Genomic DNA, 19874 nt, shown 5'->3' with positions numbered 1-19874 from the left:
CTACATAAATACCAGATACAATAGTTTATGAAGTACCTGAAGATAAGCATAAATGCCAAGTGGGATTTTCAAAAGTGAAAGATGCCTAATTCCAAGTAAAATGAAAAGGATTTGGTTACTCAGTTGCAGCTGAATATCGCATTTGATGCCCCTTGCAACTTTGCAAGCTATGTAGAAACTTGTTTCTGTGCATCTTTACATAAGATTCTGTAGAAGTGAAAGGTGTTCTGCATAATTGTGCGGACCCTAACTTACTCAGGTAACAGTTTTTGAAATGTTTTGCTAAGGTCTGTTATAGTAAGGGCAGTACAATCTGATGTTGACTGTGGAATAATAGTAAAAGCTTAGCTGACATTCAAGAACTGCTCTGAAAAGATAGTTACATGCAGAAACAAGTAAAGGGGTTATTGATGAAGGCATTGGAAGTGAACTCCTAAGAGAAAGATGTTGATGGGAGAGAAATGAATTAAAATGATGTGGCAGTAGAAATGTTGACATGTCACCCTCTGTCCTAGGGTAATAAAAATATATATATATATATAGATAGATAGATATATATCTCAGAGGATATACTTAACCTACATGTTAAAATTTACTGCTAATGTTAACTAATATGCATATCCAAAGCCTGGTTATGCATAGTTATAAAGCAAATGAATGTTCACCTACGAATAAATATCCACTGACTGGAATGGAAAAAAAATGCTGCGACTGATACTTTTACTGTAAAATAGATGTTTGTTAGCATAAATGTTATTACAAAATATTAGTGCATTTTAAATTATTTTCTGTTGCTTACTATTCTGTTAATTTGTTTTCAATATTTTAATATCTTCATTTTTCTTCCTAGGGCTGAGTAAAACATTAACATAATTTGAAAACATCAGAATTCGAGGCTTTCACATTTTATTTTGAATTTTGTGAAATTTGTCCAAGTTTGGAAAATATTGCACAATGTTGTAGACTGGTTTTTTTTTTATGGAACAAAAAAAACAAACAAACAAACCCAAACCCTGTCCTATGAAGTTTGAAATTTAAGAAAGGAATGTTTTTGTATGACTCTTTTCAGAAATGTTGCATGTTTTAATATGCATACTGCCATTCTGCAAAACTTTGGCAATAAGAAGCATTTTGAAGCTTCCATCTTGGCTACATTCAGATTGTATGGCGTTTGACAAAGCATGTTTTAAAAAAAGTCATTTTTATACGTACATTTCAAAGCCTGCCAAATAGGATTAGTTAATAAATAAGGTCATACAGATGCAAATGTGTGACTTTGTATTATGCTAGATTAACACTAATAGTCTATGCTTTTTTTGTAATGGCTCCTGCTTTGAACAGTGTTTCTAAGCTGTGTTAAACTGTTGATTTTAATTCATCTGTTGGAGATGGCATTTCTAAGTATCTTTAATATTCTATAGTCTCAGTGCTTTTTTCTTGAAAAAAAAATAGGATATGCAGAGACCCTATATATTAAGAGTTACATATTTTTATATGATTGGTACCAAAGAGTTTGTCTATTGTTGCAATGCTTCTTTTTTGAGGAGTGTTATGATTCTCGGCTTATAACATATAAGTTTCTTGTTGCCAAGTTTTGAGGCTTTCTAGAACAATGATGTTTTACTATGGATGTTATTTATATATAGAAACGTATTAAAGCATTGGGCATCGTTAAAGACATGATCAGTAAATCACTTGTAATTGTGTTAAAAACTCTATAAAAATCCTTGCCCCATCATTCTTACTAATAGCTCTTTTTGATGGATATTGACTACCTATATGCTACCAATTCATTGCTCTGCAGAGTAAAATGGGGTTACTTAAATCATTGTCTGATCATGCTCTGTGATGATAACATCCTGTATTAAAACTACACCATGAACTGAATTTAAACTGTGATAAAATATTATTTAACTGAGAAAAAAATCAATAGAACAAAGAAGTTTACAACATTTTGAATCTGAGCTTTCAAATGGCATGACTATTTTTGAGTTAAGATGGGTAAAGTACCATCCGAAACATAAAACGTGAACCCATTGTTAGTAAGAACAGAGCCTTGTTTGGTATAAAGAATTAGAAAAAAAAAAACCAACAACAAAAAAACCTGTATGTGTACAGATTTATTAAATGCGTAAAATAGGAAATAAAAATAGAAGATGTGTTCAAGGCTCAGTGAATTGCAGCTGTTCTAAACTGCGAAACTCTTACAATAGCAATCCTGATGGTCTTAATTATAGAGATGCTAGTGAACATTGCTGCAATTGAAAAAGTTCCTAATTAACACAGGATCTTATTTCAAGGCAGCATTGAAAGAATTGAAGATCTTCATGGAAAATAAATGTTCTGAAAATTTACGTTTTAATGGCATTGCACTTTCTGACAAAAACTTGTCAATTTTGGGTTTTTCCCCAATAGAATTTTTTGAACTCATATCCAAAGCTCAAAGTAACAGAGCAGATGACCAACGTGGACTGCTAAGGAAAGAAGACCTTATTCTTCCTGACTTTCTTCGTTTACCACCCACTGGACCAGAACCATCCTCATCTACTCCAACAGGCCCTAAAGGCCTCAGCAGGCAAGCTTCAAAAAATGATGAAAAGGATGGATGTACGTCACCGAGTGGAAAACAGGAGCCCATACAAAACTACAATGAAAATTCAGTTAAGAAAATGGCTTATTCAGAAAATAAACATAAAGCTGCTTTGACAGGACTCCACAGTCAGAAGAGTTTCAGTGTTCCTTTTAATACTACATTGTCTCCGATTCCACATGCACATGAAAACAGTGCAACAATATGGAAAAGGCAATCAAGAGAATTACAAGCTGAAGGCATACAGATGATAGACGATGAGAATGTGGCAGACTTGACTCTTGTTGCTGAAGGAGATATTAGTAGCCCTAACAGCACTTTGTTACCACCGTCGCCACCACCACAGCCGTCAGACGTCAGTAAACTCACAGAAGCCAACTATCCACCCCCAACTCCTTTTGCAGGTAATCAGGAAAAATCTGGATATCAAAGATCCAATTCAGGTATTTCTAGATTTTAATAGCTTTCCTTTTTCTTTTTATGTAAAACTACTTTTCCTTGGCACTGCTGATCAGTATTTGAACCTATTAAAACAAGAAAGAAAATCTCTCTGCACCTTATTTTTTTTTCCAAAAAAGATTTTCTTTGCCTTAGTCTGTCCTAACTGTAGTATTTCCTGTTGCCTTTAAAAATGTGCATTTGTTTGGAATTGGCATGTGGCCACAAATTGACACGTGCAGACAAGCCTTTAAAATACCTCCGTATGCTATAATTATATTGTTCTTTACCCAAGGGATACAGAACAGATTATCAGCATTTTGAGCTGCATAACACTGTTACACTATTGCATTCCAGATTTTCTGATCCATTTGTCATTATGAGATACACGATTAGGGTTTGGAATTTTAAGTGCTTTAGAAGGATCCCTGATTACATTTTGGAAATTGCAGGATTGTATATGATTAAAATCTGAAATAGATAAATCCTAATTTGTATATCAACTCTAATAGATATTCCTAGTCAGTAATAAAACTGTCACTTTTTTTTTTAACTCCTATTTTGCTACCCAGGGAAGTAGGTTATGTGTATCACACTTTCCCCCAGAACAGTCACAGTGAAATAGCTCTTTCTATTAGATTATTTTAAAGAAAATACGTAACTTTTCTTAGGATGTAAGTTTCATGGTCTAGCAATATCACAGAGCAATATTAGCCCAAGGCTGAAATACGAAATTTCTTTATAAACTTGGACTCCAATTATAACTGCTATTACCAGAAAGAAGAGTTTGAAGACTGTGGGTGTTTTGCCATTGACATTTTACAGTCACTGTACTGTACATTTTAATGTAAAATATAAGAAGAGATATCTGTGCTACATTTATTTTTGATGTTTCACAAACATATGGTGCCATAATTTGTATGATCACATTTCTTTGTGATGTGGGAATATACATTTTAATTATTTATCTTTTTACACAGAGTATTTGATACTGTTCTTTATCTGTACGGTTGATGATTTGTAAATACTTCTTTGATTGTTGGATGCTTATAAATGGCAATGCAAATTATTTCATCCTCTTGATATTTGAAACAACAAATTCCTTTGTTAGTAGTATTTGAGAAATGTTCTTAAGCTACCAATTAATTTCTGAAACTGAGTATTGAACAGACTTGTAAACAGTGCCTACAAATACAAAACCAGAAAATGTACTTCAGACATATTGATGTGTATGTGCATAGATTTGTGTTGGTGTCTTTCTGGTAATGTGATGAGTGTACAACATAGGTATCAATTTGCATTATTTTTCAGTAAGAACTGTTTAAAAAAACAACCATTTGCACTTAAAAAAAAAACTTCATGAATTTACAGTATTTTAATGCATGCCATACTTTTCTGTGTAACCACTGAACTGTAGCTTTCCCTTTTCCCACTTTCTACTTTTTACTTTGTAGAAATCTTTGTGTAGTTTTCACATGTATTTTGTATCTTTGTTCTCTCAGGAGTAATAAATTATAGACCTAGTTATGCAAACTGGTTTTAAGCTTTGATTTTCTTCATTACTTAAAAAATGGTTCTCTTAGTTCTGGATTAAGAATTATGATTGAAATTGTTTTCTAATTAAAAAACAAACAAAGAAAAAAACAGATTAATTTATATGAACTAGCAATTGCCATGAGACAAAGTAGACAAACATAATATTTGTTAATAGTTAAAATATCAAAGGCAAGTGCTGTCTTGAGGTGCTGATAGAGGTCACATGTTAAATCCAGAGCATTTACGTGTGCACCACAAGGCAGCTAAGAGAGGAGATTTCTTTTGAATGAGTCTTGAAAGAACTCCTGAAAGGAGAGTCTCTTCTGTCTTTGGGTTCTTGGGCTAACCTTTATATTCATCTCTCTTATTTTAAACTCAAGCATTTCTTCCCTTGTCCTTTAGAAATGAACTGGTGATTTCAGTTCATTTGATGTGGAACAACCAATACAGCAACCTCTTTATTTTGTAGTTGTGGGTAAGAAATGAAGGGTTGAATGGGTGCTGGAGATTTGATGGTTCTTCTCGTTCTTAGAGGTGAGTCCTACGTGACAGTACTGTGAAGCCTAATTTAAAATATATACATATATGTACTGCTGAGAAGCTTGTGGTGCTGTTACCTGGGTCTCATTGTGTTCTGGGCACAGAATGACCTATTCCTAAAAGTCGTTGTATTCCCATGTAGCTGTGGGCTTCCGTGAAATATAATGAAGTAGTTTATATCCTGTTGCATTTTCCCTTTAAAAATCATTCAGGCTTTTCCCCAGTAAAAAAACAAATATTCTACATATTGAATTATTGTAGGATTTCCTTTACAGATTTGAATTGTCATGTGTTCCACCCCGTATACTCTACTTTCTCTGGTGATTGTGCTTTGTTTTTTCTGTCATAGTCACCTGAGACCTTTAAGTAATCAAATGAAGTAGTTTTGCAAAACTAAAGTCTCAGTTTCTCTGCACTGTGACAAACTTTTTTTTTTTTTTTTTTTTTTTGAGGAATAAAAAAAATCTGAATTATGGAGAACATCTTTCTTCTCTCTTACAATCTTGGTGCATACACTAACTCTATTTTACACTATTCTCACTGTTTTACAGGAACTGTAATCTACAGAAAACCTCTGAATTTATGGGAAGTTTTCTATTTTCGTGATTTCATGGAGTTTGCATGGAAAGACTATTAAATGATGTATAGTAATCACAATAAAGAATGCTGGAACCTATCTCCAGTCAATAATCAATTTTTAAAAGGACTAAATCATTAATAATGCGTGCTTTTTTAAGTGCTTTAATGGTTATCCATTCATAATCTCCTATCGGTGGAAAATGTGTTTTTGATTGGTTTATTACATTAAAATGGTAGGAGGAAATGAAAAATGATGACCACATAATTTGAAGTGGCTTCATTTCAAATCGATATGGCATGCATGCTTGCACTATATGGATGCAAGTCAGGTTTATATCTGCAGGGAAGGGGTTGGGGTGTGCAATGCAGCCCCTTTGCACAAGTGTTGGGTTGGGGACAACTGTCTGACCCCAGGCTGGTGGTGCAAAGCCAGGCCAGTTGCTGTGAATGTTTCCCTATAAGGGAACTCTTGAGTAGTCTTCATTTGAAGATCGAGAAGACAAAGTAAATGACAGAGAACAGACAATTTAGGGTTGCAGTGCTTAGAGCTTTTGAGAATAATTTTTCAAGCACATCTTAATGCTAAGTAAGTAGAACAAGTATTATTGTAGTATTATTTAGCCACGAAGTACATATTATCAAATGAGTTTTCAGCACGAGAATTGTTCCGAATTCTAGTTGTGTTACTCAGCAAGAGAAAATTTCTTTACTTTTGAATGAGCCTAATAGTTCTGGGAAACTTCCCACATCAAAAATTGGGGCTTTCTGGATAGGAAGATTACTACTGAAATACACTTAATGCTTCTACCTATAACGTTGCTGATATCTAGCTGTATGAGAAACAATTATTGTTGGATGTAATTGGCTTGAAGTGATGCATTTGTTTCTGAAAGTGTTAAATTATTGATTTAAGCTCTCTGGGTTTAATTTTTTTAAATTGCATGGGGTAGTCCAGGTACTTTAAATATTGTCCTCCATATCCATCATTTTTTCCCAGGTGGTTAAGCACGTTCCCTATCCAGGTGAGAAAAATGCTTAAGACGAAGTTACAGTTAGAATTGCCTTCCAAGTGGGAAGGTATTTATTTGAGTAGGTGATAGACTCAGTGGAGTGTTTCGAGCAAATAAAAATGTGTTTTAAAATCTCTGTATAGATACAAACTGGATAGGGTCACTGGGGTAATGGCATTGAGAAGCGTCTGGACAACGCTCTCAGACATACGGTCTGATTTTTGGGTGGTGGTCCCGTGTGGAGCCAGAAGTTGGACTCGGTGATCCTAATGGGTCCCTTCTAACTCAGGATGTTCTATGACTATGAAGACAAAGAGCCAGCCAGGAGAAGCAAAAACAGGGTGAGCTCTCTGCAGTAATATTTAAATAGCATGGATCTGTAAGATAAGGGATGAATTTAGACCATATACTTAGAAACAGTTATTTAATTTGTTCTGAAGATACTGCTTGTTTCTGAAACAGATGAGCAGTATCATCTTCAAAATTAACTCACTTCCTTTCTTATTGGAAAGAGCCCTGAGAAGCAGGGTGGTTATTACCAGTGCTAGGATTTTTCTCTTTGAAAGCGGATGCAGAAATAGAATGCTGGGTGGACTCAGCCTGGGGCTGGCTATTGTTCCCAGTGTCAAAAAAACATCCCCACTGCTCTTCTTCATTATTCACAGAAGGGATGCAGGACATCGTAATGAAGGAATAGCAATCAGATGATGGGAGCTGGATTTCTGGGACTTTCTTTGTCTGCTAAACTTTTCAGCTTTAAGGGTAATAAATCCTAAGTGCCATCAACTTTGTGACAGTTAAGGAGATTAAAAACTCACACATATATCTTCCAGAAGAATGCAAAGTAAGCTTATTTTTGTAATAAATTCTATAATAGCGTATGTAACTGATATTTTGCATAACTCCTTAATGCATGTGGCATATTTCAGAGAAAATCCAGCAATGTTTCCTCTGCAAATCAAGATAAGCACAGAAGTGAAAACATACAAGGAAAAAATAAGAAGAAAAGGAAGGGATTATAATTAAAAAAACGTGCAATTATTGTAACTAATAATTTCTAACAAAGGTTCTTTTCCAGCAGTTAGTTATATCCTTACTGGCTATGTATAATTTTATAGAAGATAATTGGATTTTTGGATCAATATAAAGTACTCGGATAGATCCACGAATGCTAAGGACAGAATCTGTTAATCTCCTTTTAATCAGAGCATGATTAAATGGGAGAATTACATGTAGTGCATGACAGAGATCAATAATAAACAAAGGAGAAGAAGAATTATGCTAGGAGTAGACAACTGGGAAGTGAGGAAGGCCTTGAGGGATAATTATTTGAAATGCAAGCTGATTACAGCCAAGCAGCACAATACACATTGTAGAAGGAATTAGCAAATTATCTTGCTGATGGGATAAAAAATGGCAACCTCTCTTTGAACCAGAGGCACACAGGCTAAAACCAGATCTATTCAAAAGCATGACTTACATTCGGACAGTGAAATGAATTTAGTAGTTATTGCTTGAAGTTTAACTGGTAGCCCTGCTGAACCACATCTTAGAATCTCTTAATTGAAAAATAACAAGTGGCAGATTAAATTGACTGATTGTTGTTATCCAGTCCACTATTTCCCAATATATCGCTCTCAGCAACAATTAAACTGACTTGTAAAAAGAACTGATGGAAAAGCAAAACGAACGTTAACAATAAGCGCTGGAAGATCTCAAAGAGGGATGAATATTGGTAGGCTGCTGCAGAGATGTTTTGCCATGTCACACTTGGAAAACATTCAGTTGAGAATTGTTTCAGTTGTAGCTGTGAAGAAACAGGAAGTTCAAATTGCCCAGCGTTACTGAGGGCTTGTGGGGCAGTCTGGTTCGGAATTCAGAGCTTTTCAATTTATTTAATCTCAGGCTGTCCCTGGCCTTGGAGTGATGTGTGGAGGTGCCTACCACTGCTGTTGTAGCCATGTGAGATCAGCGAACGCCGTGTGCCTTGTTTGCTCTCCTCATTATGTGTGTCACTGTGAATGGTGGCCGTCACACCAGCTCCTCCTTCTGTGTCGTGTTCAGGTTTTGTCTTTCCAAATAATGCCTTGTGCTTTGGTCCTGTGAATTCTTTTGAGATGAGAGCGGTGAAAGAATTTTTGTCCAACCCGCGATTCTATGTTTAATGCTGCAAATGTATTCCAGAACTTTCCAGCGCAAAAGCAGATAGAAGACTGATAAGCAGAATGCACTTTCTTTGTAGGATACTCAGTTTCCTATCTTGATGCCATCATTTTTTGGGAGTCAGATCAAGGCACCAAACACATGATACAGTTGTTGTTCTTTTATCACAAAATACAGCTTATTAAGTCAAATTTCCTTAGGAAACATTAAGCAAAAGCTGTAGTTAGGAACATTTATATTAGATACTGTTTTTCCTTAGGGATATGGCAGTTAAGAGATGAAAGGAAGGAAATTTTTGCTGGGGAATTTAACCGTCGGAACTCTAAATGTGAAGTATTCTCTTCCCTTCAGAATCATGAATCAGTTGACAAACACTGAAAAAAAAAAGATTACAGTGGTAACAGTACATCAACCAGCGTGGAAGTCATTTTTCCACCACTTCAAAGAATCCCTGTCTGGGAAGCCTAGCATTTTGAAGACCGTTTCACAGCAGTTCAGAAGAAGAAGAGAGAGTGCCACTTCCCAGGGCCAAACTGCCCGAGTGCATGCAGCTTAAGGAAAAGGGATGCTCATACTGAAATATTTCATCAAGAGGAGCACCTCCTGAAATGACCACCACAAAGCTCCTCATTGAGTCTTATGGAAAAATAAAATCTCTCTGAGTTAGCATGTGATGGCCTTAGGAAAATTGTGCTGAATGAGGGATGAGAGCAGTATCTGCCCAGACTCCCAAATTACAGAACACACCAGAGTCTATGGATTTGGATCTCTCATTTGAAAATGACTAATTATATTTGTCGGTGGCATGCTTGTTGGTATGCTTTCAATAATAGCTCCTGAAAACACTGATGATTTCTTTTCACAAGAGTTATATGTGTTGTGGAATACTTCAAACAGATTCTTATCTGTTGTAAGTCATTGCAGAATCATTAAACAAGCTCATTATATTTAGCTGAAAATCCGATCCTCTCTCTCTAATGCTAGAAGTTGAATGTCTGGGAATAGAAATGAACAGAATATCCCTTTTATCTTCCAGTAGAACGAAGAGCCATTTATACAGAAAAAGGTTTTGATGAGAGTAATAGGATTTTAGCAAAGCCAGAATTTGAAGTGAAATGATGCATTACGTGGAATAGGTGTCTACATGGAAATGGGATTGGAACAGTATTTAACATTCCATCATATATGAAATTCACTAAGTATGGACTGAAATATGAAGTACGCAGAGCTCACGTCTTACAGTGAAACTTAAACAACTGCTTACATTTATTAAAGAAAAATGATGTGAGTGGAACTGGTTCTAATACTGATCACCTAGAGGTGCTGAATTTCAGATCTGATCTAGATTATCCAGTAAGAAGTCAATCGTAACTAGAGTGGCACCTTGAATATAAATGGACCTAATAACTGCAGCACAGAAATATTATCAGTGTTTGCATCACATCCATTGGAAGATGTGGATGAATCTATAAATCCTAACATCTCATTGGAGTTACGGTTATTTGATCCTATTATCTACATCTGATGGTTAATGCAGTTTCTGAAATTTCCAGTTTTGTTGTGATCTCATCTTTGCCTGGAACTTGGCCAGATGCTCCATTGGTGTTAAACTACTTGGAAGGCAATGTCCTCCAGTATCTTGCTTAGATTTCACTTAGATCATGAGAATTATTTTATGCAGAAGAACAAAAACTCCCTTTGTCTAGATCCATAGAGGCAGAAGCAGGTTTTCCATAACCATAATGTTAAAATCAGACGGCTTTAAATCTAAATGTCAGGAAAGGAGAAATCTTGGAGATCCGGCGATCAGCCAAGATGCTGCCTGATCATTCACCTTTTGAAAAATGCAGACCTGTGTGCAGGTCTCCAGTTTAGCAGCTTTAAACCAGCTGGAACGTATTAACAGGATCACATGCACAAGTGCTTAGCAGTAGAGCCGAAGATTACCTGTCGATGGGATTTTGCTATTGCAGTCATATTGGGAACTGGTCTGTGCAACTAAAGCTGTAAGAGCTGGGTTCTATCTGTTCTGAAGCTTGGTGACAAATTATCTTCAGGAAGATGCCATGCAAATCCTGACAAGCTTTTATTACTTGTGCTCAGTGGCCTCACTTCCTTTGTAAATGTTTTGTTTTGAAAAATTGGGAAAAAAAGCAGGCTAGTACTTTTCCAGGGTAGCGCTGCTCCTGAAATCACCTTCCTGCTTGGCACAGACGAGCCAAGATCTTTCCTACCCTGCCAGGAAAAGAGATATCATCTTCACAATATTATCCCTCGGTGGTTCTGCGTTCTTCTGAACCAGTATTTCAGATAAGGCCCTCTGTGTTTCCTCCCCATCTCTGGTAGCGATTTATTAGGTTCTTCAAAGGGATTGCTCCTAATAAAGCCATTAGTAGAAAAAACTGCTCCTAATAGAAGCTTCTTCCTCATCAGATGAGCTTACGCCTTGTGAAACTGAAGAGCTAACAGCGGCCTCATCTTTGCTTTGTTCCCAGTAGGCAACTTGAAAGCCGGGTTGCTCCACGTGACACTGTAGTTCTAAGCCTTCTGTGGCGTTTCTTATCTGCAGTTGTAGAAAGACATAGCAAACAAAGAAATCCAGTAACACACCTTCCGTAGTGTTCCTCTGAATGGGTTTCCAGGGATGTTTGCTGAACCCTGTAAACGCCGACTGGCCTCTGTGGAAACCTTCAGTTTGGTTAAAGTCGACAGGGCTTTGGTACCTTACCACACCATCACAGTTCTTGCTCTGCATTACATTCTGTAGGATGTATTCTTAATAAGATTATGAGATGACTCATGCTCTCTCAATGCAAACTATTTGTTGTGATTCGTTGTTAGTACAGCTTTTTAGAAATGAGTATCCCTTCTTAAACAACATGAAAGGAGAGGCAGAGATTTCCTCAGAGGGCATGAAGCTGTAGATTAAAAAGATCCAGATCGCCATTCATTACAGCTCTGTAAGGCAAACATTTAGGAGTACGAGAATAGCATTTTACACCACAGCCATGCAAACAGCAGTTACGAGTTAAGCTGGTGTTCAATTTGCTGTATGAAGCAGTAAGCATGAGGTGTTAATATAGTCCCATTACAGTTTAGCTGTAATTGTGTAGGTTGGAATCATGATGGGCTAACGGCTGAGAAAGCTTTTTGCCTTCTCTCTGCTGTTTCTTGGCTGATTTGTTGGGAGTCTGATCTAGTTCCTCTAGATGTGGAAAAAAAGCAAGCACTACTGATGTGGAACATAGGAATTATTACTGGAAGGGGCTGCACTAGCTTAAGCACTATCATGATATTGTATTACTTAGAATTTTAACTTATTTTCATTACATAAAAAGTTTTAATCCTTGAGAAGGCCCTGCAGTGATCTGATTGAAACGATATGAAATGGCTTTTTTGACATTTTTGTTTTCCTCTTTCTCCATATCAAAAATTCCTCAACGAAGATGACTGTATTCATAATTATTAGTTAATTATTTTTCTAACAAAAACAGCATATGGATCAATTTATGGAACAAGCACAGATTTTAAAGCCAGCTTTGTCATTTAGCCACCTAGTTGATACTCCGCAGTTCAGCACAGCAAACTGAAACTTTAAATCATCCTAAATCTATTAGAGAAAGATTAACCAAATCTCTCTAGCCAAATAAAATGGTATCTCAGCAGAAATCTGGTGTTAGAGGCCAATTCAAACAATGAGCATCTCCCTTTCTGCCCCACTGGAAGTTCTGTATCCTCCTCCTTCATGTCTGGTTTTGCTTGTGTGAGAGTTTTGTTCTAGATGCGTACAAATTTATACCAAGTAGTTATTTTTTAATGGAGTTATGCTAAATAATACTAAATTAAGTCAGATCTATATTGGCATTACATGTGCCTTTGAGATCTACTGTTCAGTTCCCTGCTTGGTACTTCAGGAGGTCTCCATGTTCATGGATAGAATTACAGAATAGCTTGGGTTGGAAAGGACCTCAGAGATGATCCAACCTCCTGGCCATGGGCAGGGTTGGCAACCACTGGGTTGGGCATTGGATCGAGTTGACCAGGGCCTCACCAACCTGGCCTTGACACCTCTAGGAATGGGGCACCCACAGCTTGCAGTGGGGCAGAGGAACATCTCAGCTGCTGATCTGCCTTTAGGACCTCAGAGGAGGCTGCAGTATGGAAATTGTTCAAACCCAGAAGATACATAACTCTTCTGTTTTGTGTTTTTTCACTTGTTTCTAATTCTTCTATCAGGTGCAAACCACAAAAAGAGAAAAGATTCACAGGGGACTCCAGGGAACCCTGGTGAGCAGACGACTCTCAAAGCAAGGTCCAGCAGAAGCGTTAATCCTGCAGGTGTGAGGGAAAGCCTCGGTGAAGAATTGCCTGTGAATAGGATTATTGATGTGGATGGGGTCAAACTGGAAGACACTGGAATGCGCTCCTGCGATGATTCTGAAGGGAACCTCAGCTTTGAAGGTTACATCTCTGAACTGAGATCCTGCCAAGGGAGGATGAGGACTGGAGTTTATAGGACATCAGACCTTCCGTCTCTGATTGCTGTCAAGAGTGAGAAGAGTAAGGGCACTGAGAATCAGTATAAAGCTACTTTTGTTTAAAATGTCTGCTTTTAATTAAGAGCTCTGGTATTTTTGCCTGGCATCAGCAGCAACGGAGATATGCCTTAGGGAGATGTTTCTGCAAGTTTTAAGCTGTTTTCAGTACCCGTTGCCTTCAACGAGCCTGCCAGACAGTCTGTTCTGATATGAGTTAGAACCTGTAGAATGAGAAAAAGGTATTTAAATGGAAGTATTGAACTATTTGTTTTTGTTCTCATACTGTTTATATATCATTTTCCCTGTCATGATTCTGTTGCACAGTGCAATTAAAATAATGGTTTCCCACCCCTACCCTTCTTGTCTTTAGGAAAGACAAACTCACTATAAATTCCCCTACCCAAACTTTTAATTTAAGATGATTTCACTTTAATGTTCTAATGTTCTCTTGGTCTACAGGATTCCCTTTGTGCTCGGAGACCTTTGAAGTAGAAGTAAAATCAGCTAATGGTGTAAGGAGGCAATGATTTTGTCTAGTGGATTATCTGACTGGATGTATGCTGTAAGACCTTTGTTAGACAGTAAAAAAGAGGTCTGAATTTCCTGCGCTGGGAATAAATAACGTGCTCCTGTAGCCAACACTGGTGGTGTTCCTATAGCAGAAATGTATGTGCTGATCACACAGTGGTGGGAGGGCCATCTAGGTCTCTACTGAGCAGTGCTCTTGGTGACTTGGCTTTGGGAGAAGGTGGATTTTTTTCTCTTTCAGTAGGCAGTTAATTACCACTCGTTCTTCTAGTCTTTAATACTTTCAGTTCATCTTCTAGCCTTAGGCAGTTCTGAGAAGGAAAATATATTACTGAGCGTGTTGCTTTCCCACATTCCTTCTTTTCCTCTTTCTCTGTTTCTTGAGAAGAGGTTATGAGTCTGTACAAGCAAGAGGGCACATGGAAAGTGCTGGATCTCTGTTCATCTCTGAAGGAACATTGAGTGTATATACTGAGATCTTCTGGTGGTTAGCTGCTTTGAAATAATTTTGGGACTCAGAAAGTCGTATTCCATAGCTCCTGGGCTGCAGAGCCACACAAGGAGGCATTTCTGTGGTAATTCATTAACTTCTATTTCTTTGCCCCTTCCTGCTAAGATCTACCAAGGATTGTGAAGTTTCTGACTAGCAGAGAACGCTGGAGACTGTTACGCAGATCCCTAAGCTCAAATCTGTTTGTAATACGAGAAAGAGCTACGTAGAATTTTACAGCAGTAAATATGATTCTTCTGAAGCTTTAAATAAACACTCCGGCGATATAAATGGACACAGCACCCATTAGCTCTAAAACTTCAATTCTTTTTTCCCTAAAAAGCGATTTTGTGCTTACTGTTGAGGGAAGCCCTTGTTAACGTTAGGCTCAGCACGGTGTGTGGCCGACTGAAGGATGATAGGAGCTGTGAGAATAGCTGCTATTTTAAGAACTTGCAAGATTGAAACCAGCTTGATTGCCATGCTAAAATCGCCGTGGTGTAACAATGTTGGATAGTAGGGGAATTTGCAATAGCATTGTGAGGGTGTCAGTGCTCGATGGTATCTGAATGTTCTTTCTCATGGCAGTGAATGAAACGAGCTGGTTACCCAAGCCCAGCTCCCAGTGTAGCCAGGTATCCGTGCCAGGGAAACCCAGCTGGCAGCAACCAAAGTCGGGGTGGGAGTGGGTGAACAGGCTTGGGAGCTGATGCAACCATCCTGTGGTGTGATGGGCTGAGCTGCCAGCAGAGCCACAGCACAGTGAGTGCAGGTCGGCTTTGTGAGACCTGAGGATAAAAGGGTAAAGGGGGACTGCTGCTGTGCTGTACTGTTTGCTCCTTTTGGTCGGTAGGGTAGGTTGCATCCTATTGTACTGTATATCATCCTTGCAGGACACAATGTAATGAAGCAGTGGTAGCACAGTGACTATGAGAAAATGTTTAAAATAATGATGTATTTTTAAAATGTTTTTTTCCGTGTTCATTTCTTCTTACTGTTTTGGTAGTGTGTTGCTAATAATTGCTTGTGGTATAGGCCATTTGTTTGCACAGACAGGTACCTTCCAGCAAATCAGGAGCTTTGCTCTAATCAAGACCAACGTGAAACCAGTGAAAGCCAAGAGAGGCCTCGGTGACACGTGACACGTTTTGCACTTTTTGTGTGTTTTGCAAAATCAAATCCTGACCTCATACAGATAAAAACTCAAAACTCAGATGCACTAATTAATCTCTTTTAATTAAACACTTCATTAATCTCCAATCAGTATTTTAGGTGAGACAATCTGTGCACCTACTTCAGTGACAGTTGGTGATCCATACTGAATTCTTCAGCTGTAAAAACAGGCAGCTGAAGGGTGATCTGAGGGAGTCCCAGAACATTTGAGTGCCATGAGGAGGGTGGACCGGGACAGACTGTTTACTTTCTTCTAAGACAAGAGCTAGAGGCCTTCCGCTGGTAGAAACCAGGTTTGGCTCCAAGAGGTGGTTCTTCACCCCTGCGTATGAGACTGGTGAAACCCCTTGCCAAGGTGCATTGGGGAAGTAGGAATTTTACAAGGGCAAGCAGTTGAAAGTGACCTACTGCTGTTACCAATCAGGCAAAGCACGTGGGATCCAAGAGGCCTCTTGAGCTTGAAACCCTTCTGCTTGAGGTGGGCAGCTGCGTACGCAGAGCTCAGATAGGAACAACTCAAGGGCACTTGGTTATCCAGCCTTTGAGCAGACAAAGTAGTAGTAACAGGTAGAACTAACTAGTTGGTTAAGTTAAGATAAAGGTACAGAATTACAGCATGGGGACAGTGTATGTTTGCCCATAGGAAAACATACATTTATCACTGTCTTTTCACAGCCTTTTGAGGACAGATCTTAAAAATTGGTCTCTCTTTTCTTTCTGAGAGCTGCTGAGCTGAAGAAAAAGCAGGACAACAAAAAGGCCATTTCTGTTCTGAGTGCAGCAAACGGTCTGACTGTCTTGAGGATTCAGAGGGACTCTGACAGCGTGGAATAGTCATGCTGCTTGCAGAAAAGTGAAGGATGTGTAAGAAAGGAGTTTTCTTTAACATAGGGAAAAATGTTGGCACAATGCCTGGAAATCCTGTAAATGAGGGAACATGGGAAAAACCTTCATCCCTGCACTGCACTGCTATGCCAGCTATTGACCTATTGTTTAAAACAATGACTTCTCAGCTAGGTCATGGAAATTCATTGCTTGGACTTATTAGCTCTCCTCAATATCCGTCAGAAAAGCAAAACTGAGCCTGCAGGAATCAGCTGCTTCAGATTGTGGAGATAACAAGAATGGATGTGCGTGGCCTGTCTCTGGCTAATGTTGTCCTTGATTTTGCTAAGGATGTTGGCCAGGATTAATTACTACGTGACCTAAATCTAATAATATAATTTTACGTTGCCTCATTATCCTGTGATTTCCACTACTAATGACATCTACTCGCAATCAAAAAAGTGGGCCAAATGAAGCACTCCTTGATAGCATAATCTGTTCTCTTGCCAGTTATTTCCTAAAGATAATCAAGTTTTATGTGGCTTTATTTCCTTTTTTTTCCTCCCAGTTTTCCCCTGTTGAAACGCACTTGTGAAGAGTTGCTCTGAAGCCCACAGTGATACATACACGGAAAATTTGATGTTCCCATTCTTTTATGTGGATGTGGGAGATCCAGTGGCCTATATCGGTTCTTGAACTGCATACTGTAAAAAAGGCCAACTCCAGCAATGTGAAAATACACTTACAAAATCCTGCAGCATTCTAGATTTTATTTACTATCCCAGTTCTCTCATATTTCACTTGTTGTCATGGCATCTGGGCTTCAAACTGAAGTGGTTTCAGCCTCACAGGCTCCACAACAGCGACAGTCATCTTGTTTATTGTTTTAAAGGCTCTGTAAAGAATAGAAAATACACATATAGGCAAACTTGAAAAGGGACTTCCCCCTCAGGATTACTATGGTGCTATAGCAGTGCTCCTTGTCAAGAGATTTGTGATATAACAGACATGCAAACTAAACCTCCGTGCAATTTCTCTCTTGGGGACTGCGTGACAAATAACTGCTGTTTTATGAAGGCACATAAACAGGCTTTGCAAAGGGACTTTGCAAGAGATTTACTGCTCCATGGGAAGGAGCCAGTACCTGACTGCACTGTGCACTTTCTCATGGCCCTGAAAGTCTTCTGGGGGCTATTTCATGTCCTTCAGGGATGCCAGGTCCTTCTTGCACTACTTCTCTGCCTGAAAGATTTGGTCTCATTTCTTGCATTTGCTACCATGTGCGTTCTTTTATTCCACCTCTTCTTATGTCAGAATTTACTTTCTTACCAGAAAACAGCCAAAAGGACTGGCTCAGCCAGTAGCCTCCTTGTCTCTTTGGCACAAACATATTTGTGAGCCTATTTATCACTGGTAAACATTGACAGGACAAGGGGGAATGGTTTAAAGTTAAAAGAGGAGAGATTTAGATTAGATGTTGGGGGAAGTTTTTTGCTGCGAGGGTGGAGAGGCACTGGCACAGGCTGCCCAGAGAAATGATGGCTGCCACAGCCCTGGATGTGTTCAAGGCCAGGTAGGATAGGCCCTGAGCAGCCTCATCTAGTGCTTGATTTAGTGGTTGGCAACCCGGTCTTTGGCCAGGGGGCCTGGAACTGCACGACCTTTGAGGTCCCTTCCAACCCAAACCATGCTATGATTCTATGATTTTATTTTTTAGAAGTAGCCTGATTTTCACCACAAAACTGAAATCCTTGCTGTAGTCATTTCTCAGCTGTGGTGCTACTGCTCATACCAACTCCAACACAGCACTGGTAGCGAATATTGTCATTTGAAATCATCTCTCCTAAGGTACTCTGTGGCTGGGAGCCCGGATGCATGTGTGATAGTGTGCTGCAGCATCTGGAGTGCAAACAGCCAGAGTTCTCAGAGATTTTGGAAGGTTTCCAAAGGCTCAGCTTGAGAAAGCCCCAGCCCAACGGCACGTCCATTTCAATAGGTGCAAGAAGCCAAAACCGTTGCAAGCCCAAGCCACTCCTCAATCCCCACTGCAGCTCATTGTGCTGGGTTTAGAAATCGCTCTATTTTCTGCATCACCAGGCAGATTTCCAAGCTCTGTGGGAATGTAGAAAGCCCGTGTGACAACAGGGCTGCTCTGTGGATGGTGTGGGGGTTGGCCCTGCAGCAAAAACGAGTGTCACATCCAAATACTTCTGTCATTGTTGGAGCAGCATCCCGAGATTAGCAATGTGGCATCAGGGTACTGAACAACCGGTGGGTTTGTGAGCCCTGAGCCAATGACAATTAAAACACAGGAAAGACTTTCATCAGTCTTACTAAAATACTTCCTTTCTGTATTCCACCATTATTTTAGCCAGGTTCCTCTGGACCTTTTTCAGAAGACCAATATCTGTGGCACTGAGGGGCATAGGTTAGTGGGGGTGGTGGTGATGGGCCGATGGTTGGACTAGATGACCTTAGTGGTCTTTTCCAACTCAATGATCCTGTGGTTCTGTGAGCTGCTGGGAAGTACTGGATGACTTTGTGTCTGCAGATCTTGCCTCTATGCATTACTCAAAATGTTAACAAATCCAGTGCGTTACACCTGAACTAACATGCTTTCAGAGTTGCTTGTATGGAAGATAAGAAAATTGTTCATATTTTCTCATCTTAAGTGATGATTCTGTTGTATAGACTAAAAATGATCTTGTACAGAATTTGATTGGTATTATTGTTTTATTTGTGTTTGTGACTTTAAACTTCTATATAATAACTTTCTAATATGAAAACGCACATTGGACTAATTTCTCATGCGTTGTATTTCCAAAGTATTGAGAAATCCTGACTGCACAATGATGTTTGTAGAGTCTTAAGTGTGTCAAACTCATTTAAAATGTTTACTGTGTATTCGTAAATAAATAATTTATACCCCTGAACCTGGTAGTGCTTTGTTGACTTCTAATGTCAGTGTGAAGGTGAAAAATTAGATTCCTTTTTTCCAGTTGCTCACAGGGAAAAAGATCTACATTATAACCATTTCTACATGTGAACTTAAACTGATGCATTTTAGAATAGTTGCATTTTGTCCCCATCAGTGGTTGTGGTGGAGTGTGGCTGGACCAGACAGTAGCACAGAGGATGAAGGACCTAGCACTTAACTTATATCAGAGCGTTAATGAAAGTATGAGACAACCTGAAGGCAGCCTGTATCTTATTAGAGTTTGCAAAGAGGTCTCCTTAAACCTGGCTTACATAAAGGAATTTCTCTAAAAGAGAATTGTTAAGAATTTCTGCCAAATATTTATATACCTTCAAAATAGCTCATCTTTAGGAATTTAATAATAGTGGGTTAGATTTTTAGCCTTTAATTAATTCCTTTTGCTCTCTTCTAGCTATACAAAGGGATTGCAGTCCTGAGGCAAAGCAGCAGCTGCATGTTTTCCAGATAAAGAGTAATCCCCCTCTGG

General features: G+C 38.7%; 1 protein-coding gene across 11 annotated transcripts in view; it reads left to right on the top strand.

The window, feature by feature from the left end:
- Positions 1-19343, top strand: part of RGS12 (regulator of G-protein signaling 12) — an 85341-nt gene extending 65998 nt beyond the window's left edge. For 5 of the 11 annotated variants that reach the window (XM_040699314.2, XM_046940662.1, XM_040699317.2 and 2 more), the window contains 3 exons: positions 2416-3033; positions 13093-13416; positions 13854-19343. In XM_040699314.2, coding sequence (XP_040555248.1) covers positions 2416-3033; positions 13093-13416; positions 13854-13921 — 1010 coding nt within the window. In that variant the 3' untranslated portion in view covers positions 13922-19343. Of the gene's footprint in view, positions 1-850; positions 4562-13092 lie in introns of those variants that run through there. The other 6 variants (XM_046940660.1, XM_040699318.2, XM_046940659.1 and 3 more) reach the window with 4 other exon arrangements.
- The last annotated feature ends 531 nt before the right edge of the window (positions 19344-19874 follow it).

Source organism: Gallus gallus, chromosome 4 (assembly GCF_016699485.2).
Source record: "Gallus gallus isolate bGalGal1 chromosome 4, bGalGal1.mat.broiler.GRCg7b, whole genome shotgun sequence".
NCBI lineage: Eukaryota > Metazoa > Chordata > Aves > Galliformes > Phasianidae > Gallus > Gallus gallus.
This window is presented reverse-complemented; position numbering and strand designations above follow the sequence as displayed.